This window comes from Salvia miltiorrhiza, chromosome 3 (genome assembly GCF_028751815.1).
Source record: "Salvia miltiorrhiza cultivar Shanhuang (shh) chromosome 3, IMPLAD_Smil_shh, whole genome shotgun sequence".
Lineage (NCBI taxonomy): Eukaryota > Viridiplantae > Streptophyta > Magnoliopsida > Lamiales > Lamiaceae > Salvia > Salvia miltiorrhiza.
In genome coordinates, this window is record NC_080389.1 from 11057986 (window position 1) to 11074740 (window position 16755).

General features: G+C 36.2%; 2 protein-coding genes across 2 annotated transcripts; both read left to right on the forward strand.

Annotated features, from left to right (window-relative positions):
• The first annotated feature begins 6076 nt into the window (after positions 1-6076).
• LOC131017552 (putative disease resistance RPP13-like protein 3) lies at positions 6077-8692 on the forward strand. Its single transcript, XM_057946348.1, has 2 exons — positions 6077-6824; positions 7303-8692. Exons 1-2 carry the CDS (start codon positions 6623-6625, stop codon positions 8505-8507), a joined length of 1407 nt encoding a protein of 468 aa, XP_057802331.1. The 5' UTR covers positions 6077-6622; the 3' UTR covers positions 8508-8692.
• Positions 8693-14679: 5987 nt separating this feature from the next.
• LOC131018318 (disease resistance RPP8-like protein 3) lies at positions 14680-16362 on the forward strand. Its single transcript, XM_057947042.1, has 2 exons — positions 14680-15391; positions 15443-16362. The coding sequence occupies exons 1-2, from the start codon at positions 14680-14682 to the stop codon at positions 16360-16362; spliced, it is 1632 nt and encodes a 543-aa protein (XP_057803025.1).
• Positions 16363-16755: the final 393 nt, after the last annotated feature.

Genomic DNA, 16755 nt, shown 5'->3' on the forward strand with positions numbered 1-16755 from the left:
TATAATTGCTCTGTGAAATCTAAGATTAATAATGATGCTAGTCAAATCATTTCCAAGTGCAGCCATATTATACTATGACTTGTAAGAGAATTTCTATAAGTCACTAACTCATAAAAATTGCAGCAATCCACAAGTACATTTTATATACAAACTACTTAAATATTTTTAAGACATTATGCATCATATATACACAGTGCACTCAATCGGAAGCTACATTGAGGCATATACAATGTACACACAAAAGACAACCTCAAAATGTTAATAAAATATCATCGACATGTTGTAATAGACCAAAAGTCATAGATAGAATTGTACAAGTACATACAAAAGTTACCTCAAAGTCTCATCGAATTTTTCACTTTATGAGTCCAATATTCTTCCCTTGATTGTTACACCACCCCTTGGTTTGAGTGTTGGTGTTTGTGGGACTATTTTGTTTGAAAAGTAATAATAATAACAATAATAATAATAATAATAATAATAATAATAATAATAATAATAATAATAATAATAATAATAATAATAATAATAATAATAATAATAATGATGATGATGATGATGATGACAAACAATAATGTATTTGCATACTATCCTATATCATTGATGATGTCATTCAACTATTAACATCGTTGTTTCATGTAGAATATTCACCTTACACTCACCTTTATTTTGCTCAGAAACCAATGCAATGAACATGTGGATGTCCTCTTTTATGAAATTTGACCACATAAAAATAAGCAGCAACCACCCAAAACAACGAGTCTTTTACAATTTCCTTTTTCAAGTACTCAATTTTTGCTTTGAAAACTCTTGCATGCTAATCAACTCTATTATGCCCGTTTTCAATAGGAAATGATCAACTTTGAATTTCCACTCACTTTGGATTACAAGTCATTGTGAGAAAAATACCTCAGAGTCCATATTTCGCAACAAGTGCTAGCACATTCATGTAACGGCAACCTAGATCATGCAGCCCATCTATGAGATTGGAACACCCACCAGTGTCAACAGCAACAACACACATCTTTCTTTTTATCACTGTCTTATTTGAAAATTACAAACCACAGTTAATAAAAATATTAATAGCAACACCACTCACTAAACAATCTCACATAACGATAAATTGAATTGTGCAAATCTATACACACAACAAATATAATTATGAACATCTCATGCTTCTCAGCCAAGTAGTCAGAGCAGGTGAACACTCACAGCCGAAAATATTTGGCATAGCCATAACAGATGGATGAGGTAAACTAAAACGTTTTGAAGTTGTCACATGGCCGTGTACGACATATGAATAGAGATTTAATATTAAATTCACACCAAAACAAATATAACCAACAAAGAATTGAGAAATACATGGCAAGTGTGATAACACAGCTCACAACATGCATTATAGAAGAATTAAAATTACCATGCACCATACTTTAAAGCAAAAACATAGAACCAATAAACTAAAGGTAAGTGTGCAACCGATACAAATGAGCCCCCAAAAAAGAAAAAACAAAGAAAGCTCATCAGTAACCTTCTTTGAAAGCACACATCTTCTTTTTGCCACAACAAGATATCTAAAAAACGTGACCAAAGTCACGAATGAGAATTCAGTAATTTAGTTGGTGATATAACAAAATGTGAAAAAAAAAAATAAGCACAAAAAATACTATTTTGAACAAAGTAGGGTAGTGAATCACCAAAGGTGCAATAAACAGATGAAAAGTGTTACAGCAAATAAATTCGATATGAGCAAAGACAAGCGGACCGTGAGGGCGCTCGTCGAAAACCAGAAACCGAAAATAACAATCTTTGTATAACACAAAGTAACAAATCCTTAAAAAACCTAAAGGCTAGAGGCAATAACCCAAGTCCTAATCCTAGAGTAACAAATCCGATCTAGTGAAAAATACAAGACAATTTATCACAATCAACATCAAAAGGTAAAAGATTTTGCCAAGAACTCAAACAATAACATTAATCAAATACTATAACAGTTCCTATTGCTAATATGGAGCAATAAGGCTACAACATTTGTTAGCCAAGCAAAACTTGGCCATTTTAAGAAGCACAGCCTGGCAAATGAAAACAAAATGAATGTTAAAGAGACAAAAAAACATTATTTGAGCATATAAGCAATAAATTCTTACAAGTTTTAAAGAGATCTAAAATGAAGAAAACAAGTGAAATCATAACTTGTTTGTTGTAGGATTGGAATACTTAAACCAATTTCACCTACAATATCATACCTCTTTGACTTCTTCGGAGTTTTATATGAAAATTACCAACCACAATAAATGAATAAATTAAAAGAATAACAAACCCACATAATGTTAAAAGATTACCGAATCTCAGAGGTGGATCAATAAATTGTATCAAGAACTCACATTAGCATCCACAAAACCTCTATGTTAAATTAAATTGTGCAAATTTAAACTTAACTTGACCAACATAAATAAATTTGAACCTATCAAATACCTCGACCGAGTAAGAAAACCAAGCGAACACGACCTAAAAATAACTGGCAACACAATTAATAGAGGTGACAAACTAAGTTTAAGCCTCTTGCCACCATTCAAGTCTAAAACAAAGACACGGAAAAAATAAATTAACAGTAAGAATGCGTAAAAAAGTATATAAAGAAAACTCGAGAGTAAGTAACCTTTAGTTGAAAGTACACATCCTCTTTTATCCTTAACAAAAGATCTGAAAACTGAGACCGAACTCAGACACAAGAAGTCACTCGATCAAATAATAAAACATGTAACAAAATAAAACACAAAAAAGAATACTATTATAAGAACAAATTAATATATTGACTCACATTGTTGCAATAAACTAAGAACCTCGGTTGGAGCACAAGCAAGCAAACCGAGAGAGCATCAATTGAAACTAATCAGAAACCAAAGATAACAATCTTCCAGTAACACAAAGTAATGAAACCTTAAAAATCCAAAAAGGCTAGAGGCAGAAAACCAATATGGGCCTAATCCTAGAGTAATGAGCCCCGTCCCCTAAACCTATAAATGAGAACTATAACTAAACGACCATGCACATCTAACAACAATGAGTGCAAAATCGTGAAGACGAAATATTACAACACAAATAAAAAGCAACACAAAAATAAATGCACCTTGAAATTTGGAGAGGTGGAATAGCTTTCTGATTACATAAGAAGGTAAAATGTCTCGCATAAATGATGAGCACAAAAGAAAAATAGCCTAATGGTAGACATGCTCATGATATAATTGAATTTTGTTATTATAGAGAATTACTTGGTAAAGTTATTGTTCAAATATTTAAATTTTATCTAAACTAACAAACTAAATAATTTGTTAAAATACGGCACACGTGACAAAAGTACTACATTAAAATCAAAATGGTCAGACGACGACTACTTCTTAGATTCTTATTATTAGCTTACCTCAGATCATATAGAAAGAATGCGAAACGCTAACGCAACAGAGTCGGTTTTTATCAACCCATAAACATCATTACACGACAAAGAAAAGGATGTCAAGTATTTATCAAAAAATGCTACTTAATAATGTATCAAAAAATGCTACTTAATAATATGAACCCCAACTCAAATGCAAGGTAGTGCTCACTACTCCCGTGGAAGAATATGCAACTTTTGAAAAAGTGGATGTCGCTGAACGAGCACGTGTCTAATAAACAATTTAAAATTAATAAGTCAAACCCAATAGGTAGCTAAGTATTCCCCAATTATATTCATAAATTTGAGCATTTCATGTAATCTCATTGGATTTTAGAACAAATTAATAAGAAGCTGCGATTGAATAATCTATATATATAAGAGGTAATATTACATTAAAGAAGATTTGTATATGCTCAAAACATAAAGAAGAAACCAGAGCAAGTAACTCACCCACATCAGATAATTAAGAAAACTAAACTAAACTAAACTAAACTATCCCCATAATATATATATAATACTACATACAAAATGGGTGATGGCTCTCATTGTGATTGAAAAGGTAGGATTTTGATTTGAGATGTGGTTTGTTTGAATATTTTGCATGATAATTTTGGGCTATATATATTTGTGGTTAGGTTTATACAACCAAATTTATGTAGCTCAAGGCGACAAGAAGTAAATGATTAATGCCCAATTCTAATCATCAAGCCCAACTATATTTCATGCACTATATCATGATCCAGATCAATTATATTCCATTATTATCAATTAAAAATAGAGAGTCAAAATCCCTCACAATATACTGCCCTTCCTTAGCTCCTCTCCATTTTCTCATCTCGATCCTCCACTCACACTTTCGATCATCTCTCTCTGCACTTCATGTTCGCAACAGTAAGTAAATCCTAACCGCTATTCTTCCCTCTTCTTCTTCCCTTTCTTTTAATCTCACCGTCGTTCCAAATCGTCGACCCACAATCCTCGCCTCGACCCGTAAATCAACAGTCAATTGAAGACAACAACCCAATTAACCCAGCCCCAACTCGCTCTAACTCAGCCAAGACTCACCGTTCCCCATCGTCTACCATCCTTCTCCGATAACCAGAAGCCAAGAAAGCCACCTCCGATCAGCACCATCAACACCAGAAACCTAGCCGCAGCTCACTCAAACTCTGGTCAAGACATGATTTTCTGTAAAATAGGGAGCACCCTTTCCTCTTTGATTTCTCTTTGATTTCTTAAAATCATTCATTATAATTTGATTTCTCTTTGACTTCTTAAAATTATACTCGTTTCAAGCTTTCGTGATCACTATATAGTTCTAGGGTTAATAAAAAAAGTAATCATAAAAGCAGGTTTACGAAGATAAGCTCACCTTTGGTTTTGTTGCTGTAATGGCTTTCTCAAGTGGGTTGATTTTGATATGACTTTGCAGCGATCATTTGAAGAAGATTTGATTTCTTGGAGTAGAATTTCAAAAGAGAGAAACCATAGAAAGTAGAAAGGGAGAAAAAGAAAGCTGATCTATCATCGGCTATGAGGAGAAAGAGGTGAGATAAATCAATAGTTTCAAAAATCAACCTCCAAATAACAGAAAATTACAAAAATGCCAGCATATCACTATTCTTTCTACAGTACTATTACTTTTCCCACTTCTCTCTTATTAAGATTGTTAAATATCTCATTTACATTTACTTTTCACCACGCCCAATACTAATTAACACAAAATAAATTCCTACTTATTTTTTAACTATACTCCACCACTTATAAATATCTCATTTACATTTACTTTTCACCTTTTCACCACAACCAATACTAATTAAAATATTTTTTCATCATTCTCAATATACTCAATAATCTTTTCTTCACTCTTATACAATCAACAATATTTTTCTTCAAACTCGTGTCACTCCCTCCTAGAAAGTTCTTTCGTGAACGGAGGGAGTATAAATAATCAATGTTATTGGATATTAAAACTATTACGGATTGTTAAATTTTAATTAAAGGGTGCGTTTACTTTAAAATAATGGAAAATTTGAATTTATCTTTGTTGTGATAATATTATTCATCCTTGAAGTGAAAATAAGGAAGGAAAAATAGTGAAGTTCTCTTTTGTGTAAAATATAGAAAAAGAAATGAGACATTTAAACACAAAATTTTTTGTTATCCATCAAAGTAAACGCACCCAAACAAACGCAGCATGCACGTGAGGTGAAAGTGGAAGTTGACCTTCATTAATCATTCAGCTGGCTTCTTGTACTACTCCATTATATTAGTGGTTGTTAAATATTCACTTCATTAATTTGGCTTCTTCAACTGCACATTCAATATAATTAATCACAACTTTCTAACATTCAAAATCACTAATTCTACTCAAACGAAATTCACTATTCACAGTAAACACCGCCGGTCCGCCATGCTACCCCGTCCTTCCGTCGTTGGTCCATCGCCAGAAGCGCAGGTATGTTATCTTAATTCTGGTTTACTGAATCCAATACGTACGTCTATTCTCTTTCTTGTGGAATACAAATTTACAATGCTTGCTTATTTGCTATTGTAATAGAATCAGAATTAGTTGTATCAATTGAAAATATCACAAGATAATTAACAAAACTGGCTATTAGGGCAGTTTGGTCGAAGCAGAAACATGTCGGAGGCCCTCCTCTTATCACTGATACAGAAGCTCGACACTAATTATCGAAGGCATGAACCAAATGACGAAAAGGTAATTAAAGAGATGCGAGAGATTGTGGATATTGTGAGGGATAAGAAATTGGAAGAGGGAAGAACCCTAAATTTTTTTGTATGTGACCTTGTCGACGTGGCTGACGATGCTCTCTTCCTTTTCAAACAAGACGCAACCTATCCTTGGAAATTTGATTCCGTGCATAGTTGGATGGGAGAGATCAAAAAGCGCATGCTTAAACTGGGAGATGATGGGGCAGAGACAGAGTCCAACATGAGATCATCACAAAATGTTGAAGATGATGTAGATGTGGTTGGATTGGACGAAGATGTGGAAATGCTGCTTCGCAAAAGGATTTTTGGTGAGGGAGAATACCGCCCGCCTGTTCTTATCAAAGGGATGGGTGGTAGTGGAAAGACAACTCTTGCCAGAGAGATATACAACCATCCAACCGTCGTTATCGATTCGAGTTTCGTCTTTAGGTATCTAATTCTATTGACCTCACTATGAAAGAGCTACTCATCAAACTCGTACAACAAGTAGTTCAAGAGAATCTCCATATATCTTCCTTATTGGAGAATATGGACAACCGAAGCCTCCGAGATATGCTTCGCCAACACCTGCAAGGAAAGAGATATCTTATAGTTCTCGACCACATGCCCAAACAAATGCCCTTGAGGTCTTTAGGGGAAGCTCTTCCAGCAGGATGTATGTACTTCATCTTTCTGCTTATAAATTAGTCGTGTTGCGCTAACTTAGATTTTAACATGACGCTGGTTCAAAATTTTAAGCTTTTGTGATTAAACTTAAAATAATTCCAAAGATCATTAGTTTCTTTTTCGAGAGAATGAACAAATCTATGCATTTTACGAACATATCAACATAACTAATGAACAGACGTATTTAGTAAAAATAGAGAAAAACTTGCTACCATCTAGATTCGAACCCAAAGCAAAATGTTATTCATGCGATACATTGATTTATTCATCAAAATTATATATTTGTTCGTTTTTGTTTCACGAATTCTCTATTCTCTAATTATTTAGGAGAACTCATTAGTTTGAAATATATATATATATATATATATATATATATATATATTCTTTTAATATATAAGTGAATCAAGTAATCTAACAATTCAAATTCCCAGACTGAATTCCTTTTTGTATTGTTCTTACGCAAGCAGACAAGGAAAGTACATTGCTGCTCACAAGTCACACGACACATCCCGACTTAGGTGTACGCGATGAAGATGTTCATAAGATGAAACCTTTGAATTCTAAGCAGAGTTGGCAATTGTTTCTGAAAACAATAAATCATGGCAATACATTGACGGGTGAGCACAAATTCCCTATGTCCTTGAAGCATATGGCAGAACAAATGTTGAGAAAATGTGGCGGTCTGCCATTAGGTATAAAAGAGGTAGGAAAGCAGTTAGCGGAAAAAAAAGTCTCGGGAGGGAGTGAATGGGAACAGCTTCTTGAATCAGTTGATTTTGATTCAACATTGAAGTTATTAGAACCATTTTATCATAAGTTGGATCTCAAACTGGACTCATGTTTCTTGTCTATGGCCTTCTTTAAGGAAAATATAACTTTGAGGAAAGAAAAGTTGATACAGATTTGGGTTGCTGGAGGAGTAGTTGTACAGGCTTCAGAATATGACTGTGGACTATATTTAGATGGTTTAGTCAATGAATCCTTTATTGAAGTTGGGGACAAGAGCACGGAGTATCACTTGAATGCTCTACTACACATGCTATCCATTCAAAAAGCAGAGCAGAAACTATGTTTTGAGATCCTAAGGAACAACGGAAATAATCGACCCTCTGAGAGTCCTCGTCATCACCGTGTTATCATTTGTAGCAGAGATAAGTTCAACTACTCCACGGATCAAGATAAACATCTTGTGTCTATCTTCTTCCATGGAGGTGGCTATTTGGACAATAGTCCGTCTTATTGGAAGAGCTTTGAACTACTTAAGATACTTGACTTGGAGGATTTTGGGTTGAAGTTTTTACCGGAAAGTATTGGCACATTGATGGAATTAAGATACTTGAGATTGAGAAATAATTACATAAAGGTGTTGCCACAGTCATTGGGGTGCTTGAAAAAGCTGGAGGTTCTTGACATAGCTCAAAACTTTATGGTGGAGGTGCCATATATTATATGGGAAATGAGTAGCCTTTGCCACCTCTACTTGTCTAATGCGATTTGTCGGAAGCGTTTGAAGGTAGACGCGCTGCAGAATCTGAAGACCTTAACCTACGTCTCGGTTGATAATTGGACATATGAGTTCTCGGGTAAATATGTTAACTTCTCTTATGAAATTGGGCATAGGAGAATTGGATGGAGACTCAGATGTAAGCAAGCTCTTTGTGTCATTGGATGACTTGGAGTATCTCGAGCACCTAATCTTAAGAGGGTACCGTTTCAAAAGCATGCCTTGTTTGGATGAGCTTCATATTCTACACAATCTCGTAACACTCAAATTGGATGGACTCCTTACCAGGTTACCAAATAATCTCCCTCCCTGTATTAAATCTGACGTTGGTGAATAGCTGTCTTGATGAAGACCCCATGCCAAGACTAGCGGTGATGTTACCCGGGCTAGAGTACCTCAAATTGCGGAATGCATACACTGGTCAACAAATGGTGATCTTGGACGACCGCTTCCGTCTTCTCGAAGACTTGTGCATCGAAGAGTTGTGGAATCTGAGAAGTGTACAATGTGGAAAAGGTTCAATGCATTGGCTCACGAGATTAGAAATCAATGATTGTCCAAATCTGGATACCCTTCCGGTAGAGTTATTTGAGAGGATGTACATGCCGACGGAATTAAAGATGGTGACAACCAAAAACATTGCTGCAAAGATCAAGAATTCAGACTTAATCTCCAAAGTAGAGGTCGTGAATATTAACCCATGAGCTTGCGTAGTTGTCTGCATTATTCTTAGGTACGTTTTGCTTGTTGGCGTTAATTTGTATAGTTTCTAGCAAGGTTTTCTCCCTTGGTGGTTGTGAGTTTGTGAATGACTTTTAGAGGATGTTTGACTGATCTTATAAACTTCTTCAAAGTATTTGACAAAATAATCTCTTAAATAGTTAATTTATAAGCTTTTCAAAAAAAATTTATAAGTTGTTTAGGAGCTTGAAAGAATTTAGTGCCCCAAATTACCACAAGTAACACTGTGTAATTCGTAAGAGTAATGTTGATAGGAATGTTAACAACAAAATGTTAATAACATTGAAACCAACATGCAGCAGAAATTAAAGAACACACAGGAATACTTTTTCACGGGTTATATAAATACAACCCGTGAGTGCCTTATGGCTAAATCCACTATGATCATCAACAATACAAAGTACAAATTCAGATCTCTCTGGTAATCTATCTTTACAGATTGGCTGCCTAAGATAAATCTACATATCTAGAATCTGCACTAAAGTGTTGAATCAACACAGAAAACCAAAACAGTCGAATAACAAATGTTACTCGAACAAAGCAGTCTGCTACGCTCCAATGTCCTCGATCTTCAACCCTTACCCTTGACCTCCCGTCAATATAGAGTAAGCCTTTACAGATTGGCTGCCTAAGACTCCTCCGTCAAAGCAAGGTTTGAAGAACTGGTGTCATGTTTGCAGCAAGACAAAAGTGACGAGTTGGTTGTGAGCGAATGTTAGGTCGGTGAAAACGCACTCCCAAAACGTAAGGATGAATGAGGCTTCTTGCTGCTTTTATAGTCCTTCATGTCGTGGTTAGTTTCCTCCACTTTCCACTTCCAGAAGCTTCCTATAACCGCCGCAATCCACCTCCGAAAACTGCCAGTCGACCAGTCTGGAATGTTGGTTGAGAGATCATGGGTCCTGAAAAATAGGAACTAACAGCCCATTACTTTGGACCATGATAAACCACCTTTCCACTTATTAAAAATGTGGTCAACAAGCATAAAACCTTTATTCCACAACCAAAGAATAAGAAAACGTGAAAGGAAGGTAAAGATTAAATATATACAATTACCAATGGAGAGTCAAAGTATGGAGTCAAGGCAGACTCCGGAATGTTGGTTGAAAACCCAGAAATGTTGACACCATGAATGTTATCAACATTCCACCCAACATTGAAAACACATATGTTATCAACATTGGTCCCAACATTGTCGGAGTCAACATTGACTCTAACAATCTCCCCCTTAATCTTTTCCTTCCTGCAACAAAAACACAAACAAAGAAAAAACTATATACAGAAAAGAATTCTATGTTACAGGATTTCAGATCAAGAAAGAGTTAGAAAAACTCCCCCTTAATCAACCAAGAGGTGAACCTGAAAAGCAGTCCAGAAGAGATGTCGGAACAACACTCCCCCTGAACCAAACAATAGGAAAACCTCAACACAGTCTAGAGAGAATGTTTGAACAACAATCCCTTTGGAACAAACACGAGAGAGTTTGAGACTCCCCCCAAATTCAGCAACACTGAAACCTGCAAAACAAATGTTAGTGAAACACAACAAGTATTGAACTTCGAATCTCCCCCTCAACCTTAGGAAGGTCGACCGAAGGCCAAGACCTTCATTCGTGATCTTGGGATCTGGGAATTCAGAAGCTCAACACAAAACACAATATACTAACAGTATATCAAAAACAAGGAAATGTTGGAACGACAACAGATCCAAAACAAAACCAAGAATAACATTTAAAATGTTACCAAAATCAGGTGCTCATGCACCACAATAACACCACAGAAACAGATGACTATGCATCAAAAACACCACCAAAGAAACATTGTTTTGAACAAAGACTGCCAACAATCTCAGTCAACACCACACCCAACAATCTACTCCCCTTTTTTTGTTGAAGAAGGAAAAGGTAGGAGGTTGGAAAAGACATTTTCGCAGCAATCAATCCTCGCGAGCATAGCCTGCCCCATCTTGATCGTCCGATCCATCATTGATTGCACTTGGCTTTTGAGCTTGTGAAGATCCTCCCTTGCCTTAATGAGCTTTACAATGTCAAGATCGATCTCAACCTCCGATTCTCCAACTGGCTCCTTGCCTTTACGAGATGTTGATGTTTCTTTAATGAAATGGGCTTTGACAGAGCGGATGTTGGCAACATCAGGAACAGTTGTTCGTTCAACATCATCGTCCCCACCATACTTGTCGATCTCAGCTTCATAGCCAAAAACATTTATAACAGTACCCCACATACCCCTATCTTGTAATAAGATATCAAGCTTAAACTTTGAAAAGAAATCCTCATCCGCACGTCTATCATTATGAAACTTCCTAGCAGCCAACACTTTGAGAGCATTCTTCGCTTCACGAGTGTAAAAACGAGTGGAGTATGACTTACTAACCTCAACCTCTGATTCAGAGGAGCTTCCAGAGCAGCTGATGCGAGGGGAGGTAGTGTGAGAGGCAGAAGATACCTTTCCGCTCTTTGAGGTGGGAGAATGTTCAACCTTTGGCTTGAGAACTGGAGGCTGTGATGTTGGACCAACATCACTGTCTTCTCGGCTAGGAAGGTTGAGAGTTGATGGAATCACCCGTGTGGATTTGGATCTTGAGGATCGCCTAAGAGAAGCCATACCAGCTTTTCGTTTCCGGCCTTTCTTGTCAGGAACAAAGGTCTCAACATCAATAACATCCGTGCTCTCAACATTGTCAGTAACATCAATCGTAGAAGTAGATTTGTCAACGTGAAAAGCAACATTCTTATGATAGTAATTAGATTTTTTCTGCTCAAGATTCATCTCGAATGTTACTAACTTACTAACCAAATCACCAATTCTAATCGAAGTAACATTAGCAGTTGCTTCAATGGAAGAAATTTTCATGTTGTACCTTTCCGGAAGTGATCTCAACATTTTACTTACAAGTCTCTCATTGTTGATTGGTTCTCCAAGACCAACTGCCTCATTTGAAATCTCACACAACTTCTCATAATATGCTGGAATAGTCTCATCTTCATGCATCCTCAATATTTCAAACTTTGTAGTCAACATTCGCAATTTTGTTGCTCTAACACTTGCTGATCCTTCACTTGTTCCTGTAAAATAAACCAAGCATCGCGTGCTTCAACACAGTTAGAGATCAGGCAAAAACAAGGAACATCAACTGAGATAAAAATAGCCTTCAAAGCTCTGGAGTTGTGACTAGAAATAAGTCGTTCATCTGCACTCCATTGACTTTCTGGTTTAGGAGTAATGTTGCCAACATCATCAGTAACACGCGGTGGAGTCCATCCATCCAACATAACAGCCCAGGCACGTTCATCAATGGATTTTATGTACATCTTCATCCTAGTTTTCCACAAGGAATAGTTCTTCCCACTACTATCCAAGGTAGGAGGACGAACCGAAGCATTAGCCACATCCATTGGTGGTAATTTTGCACACAGGAATCGATTCTTAGTTCGTCAAGAACCCGCTCTTGATGCCAATTGAAAGAATTTAGTGCCCCAAATTACCACAAGTAACACTGTGTAATTCGTAAGAGTAATGTTGATAGGAATGTTAACAACAAAATGTTAATAACATTGAAACCAACATGCAGCAGAAATTAAAGAACACACAAGAATACTTTTTCACGGGTTATATAAATACAACCCGTGAGTGCCTTATGGATAAATTCACTATGATCATCAACAATACAAAGTACAAATTCAGATCTCTCTGGTAATCTATCTTTACAGATTGGCTGCCTAAGATAAATCTACATATCTAGAATCTGCACTAAAGTGTTGAATCAACACAGAAAACCAAAACAGTCGAATAACAAATGTTACTCGAACAAAGCAGTCTGCTACGCTCCAATGTCCTCGATCTTCAACCCTTACCCTTGACCTCCCGTCAATATAGAGTAAGCCTTTACAGATTGGCTGCCTAAGACTCCTCCGTCAAAGCAAGGTTTGAAGAACTGGTGTCATGTTTGCAGTAAGACAAAAGTGACGAGTTGGTTGTGAGCGAATGTTAGGTCGGTGAAAACGCACTCCCAAAACGTAAGGATGAATGAGGCTTCTTGCTGCTTTTATAGACCTTCGTGTCGTGGTTAGTTTCCTCCACTTTCCACTTCCAGAAGCTTCCTATAACCGCCGCAATCCACCTCCGAAAACTGCCAGTCGACCAGTCTGGAATGTTGGTTGAGAGATCATGGGTCCTGAAAAATAGGAACTAACAGCCCACTACTTTGGACCATGATAAACCACCTTTCCACTTATTAAAAACGTGGTCAACAAGCATAAAACCTTTATTCCACAACCAAAGAATAAGAAAATGTGAAAGGAAGGTAAAGATTAAATATATACAATTACCAATGGAGAGTCAAAGTATGGAGTCAAGGCAGACTCCGGAATGTTGGTTGAAAACCCAGAAATATTGACACCATGAATGTTATCAACATTACACCCAACATTGAAAACACGTATGTTATCAACATTGGTCCCAACATTGTCGGAGTCAACATTGACTCTAACAGAGCTTATAAGCTCCTTCAAAGTGTTTGGCAAAATAAATTCCTAAACAGCTTATAAGCTTAAAAAATAAGCTCTAAGAGCTTATAAGCTCGCTAAAAAATATGTTCCTCCACCTCAATTTATTTTTTTTATAATCTTATATGCAATAATTTATTATTTTTATTATATCAATCAAGTTCATTTCTCTTCGATTTTCTCTCTTTAAGAAAATATTTTCTCTCTCTAGAAAATATTTTAGTATATTTAGGAGCGTTTACTTTGAATGATTAGGCTTGATAGATAAAAATAGTAAGACTAATCATTTGTTTACTTTAATGGATCGAAATTTAGATATCCCAATGCTCTTAATTATTTTTATCATTTAAGCTAGTTTTACTTGATTCTTATCCCATTGAAAGAGTGAGATTGGAGAAATCCTATTCTTAAGATACGTTTTTTGTTGTAAAATTTTCTTTAAAAAGAGATGAATAAGAAAAAATGAGAAAATATTTTATTTCCTTCATTTTTATCATGTGTTTACTAGAGATGAAAATATTAGAAATTATTTGCACACCACTATCTAAAGATAATATTATTCAACATTGGAGATAATTAGTGAAAATAAGCTGCTCGAAAAAAATATTTCACCCTACTCGGAGAAAATTTTCAAACATAGTAAACATGTGGAAATGGTGGGAAAATAGTGTAAATATACTTTTTTGTTTCTTTTTCCATCAAAGTAAACTCGACCTAAGGATAAAAATACTCAATCAGCGATAGAATCAATTGTTTCATTATCACTCGAAAGCTAAGGGGAAGAATCTTCGCTTCCAACTTGAGACTTTGAAAAAGGAGATTTGGCGATGCATCATTTTTATCATCAAATGTCGATCAATATCCAATGAATTGCTCACTGTTGATCAACCTCTAACTGAATCCGAGCTTATTACGTTTGTTCTTGGTGGTCTTGGACCCGAATATGAATCTATTTGTGTTCATATATGTCGCCACACAATCTGAAAAATCTCACTCTCTCTCGAAGCTTTTTGTATTGTTCTTATATAAGCAGGCTTTGGAAGTAGATTGTTGTTCACAAGTCACGTGAAGCATATGGACATAGATGTACGCGATGAAGATGTTCATGAGATGAAACCTTTGGATTCTAATAAGAGCTGGCAATTGTTTTTGAAAACAATAAACCATGGCAACAAATTGACGGGTGAGCACAGGTTCCCAATGAACTTGCAGCATATGGGAAAGCAAATGCTGAGAAAATGTGGTGGTCTGCCATTAGCTATAAAAGAGGTGGGAAAGCAGTTAGCGGAAAGGAAAGTCTCGGGGGAGAGTGAATGGGAACAACTTCTTGAATCAGTTGATTTTGGTTCAACATTGAAGTTGTTGGAACCGATTTATCAAAAATTGGCTCCCAAACTAGAGCCATGTTTCATGTATATGTCCTTCTTTAAGGAAAATACAACTTTGAGGGCAGAAAAGTTGAGAGAGATTTGGCATGCAGGAGGAGTGGTTTCAAGATCTAACTATGAATCATATATAAATGGTTTAATCGATGAATCTTTCATCAATGTCGGGGACAAGGGCACTGAGTATCGCATGAATCCCCTGCTACACATGCTATCCATCCAAAAGGCAGAGGAGAAGCTTGGTTTTGAGATCCTAAGGAACAATGGGAATAATCAACCCTCTGAGAGTCCTCATCATCACCGTGTTATCATTTGTAGCAGAGATAAGTTCAACTACTCCACGGATCAAGATAAACATCTTGTGTCTCTCTTCTTCCATGGAGGTGGCTACTTGGACACTAGTCCGTCTTATTAGAAGAGCTTTGAAAAACTTAAGATTCTTGATTTGGAAGATTTTGGGTTGAAGATTTTACTGGAGACTATCGAGAAATTGATGGAATTAAGATTCTTGGGGTTTAGAAATAATTACATAAAAGAGTTGTCACAGTCGTTGGGGTGCTTGAAAAAGGTTGAGGTTCTTGACATAGCTCAGAACTTTATGGTTGAGGTGCCAGATATTATATGGGAAATGTGTAGCCTTCGCCACATCTACATGTCTGATGTGATTTGCCGAAAGCCTTTGAAGATAGACGCGCTACAGTTTCTAGAGACCTTAACCTATGTCTCGATTGATAATTGGACATATGAGCTCTCTAGCTTAAAAATGTTGACTATGCTTGGGAAATTGGGCATAGAAGGATTGGATGGAAACTCAGATGTAAGCAAGCTCTTTGCATCATTAGCTCATATGAGGAGCCTCGAGCACCTAATCTTAAGAGGGTATCGTTTCATAAGCATGCCTTGTTTGGATGAGCTTCATATTCTACAAAGTCTCAAAACACTCAAATTGGATGGACTTCTTACCAGGTTACCAAATGAACTCCCTCCAAATATAGAATCATTGACGTTGGTTAATAGCTGTCTTGATGAAGACCCCATGCCACTACTAGAGAAGCTACCCGAGCTAAAATACCTGAAATTGCGGAATGCATACACTGGTCGACAAATGGTGATCTTGCCCAAAGGCTTCCCTGGTCTCACAGTCCTGTGCATCGAAGAGTTATGGAATTTGAGAAATGTACAATGTGGAGAAGGTGCAATCTTTCGGCTCGAGAAATTAGAAATCCATGATTGTCCATATCTGGATACCCTCCCGAATTCGTTGTTTCTATGTCTGAAGAAGTTAAATATGGTGACAACCAAAAGCATTGCAGCTAAGATCAAGAATTCAGACTTAATCTCCAAAATAGGGATGGTGAATATCAATCCATGAGCTACCGCAGTTGTCTACATTATTGTTAAGTACATTTTCTAGCTACATTTTCTTCCTTGATGGTTGTGTGTTTGTAAATGACATTTAGTTGCGAGAATTGTGGCTTCTTCATATCTTGCTTCGTGATCACTTTCTATCTGGATTGCTAGTATCCGCTGTTTCTCCCTTGATGTTGGAATATATTGGATTTCATGCTTATTATTGTGTTGTTAAGAAGAATCATATCAACCAATTAATTTTGGTGGATGGCTGTCTTGAAGATGGAGTGTATCAGTTGGTTGTGCTAAAAAGCTAGTTACATATGAAAAATTGTGACTTTGAAAAAGAATAAAAAAATCTATTCCTATTGTTATTGTTGGTTATTATTTGTTTTTATTGAAAGTACTATTGTTT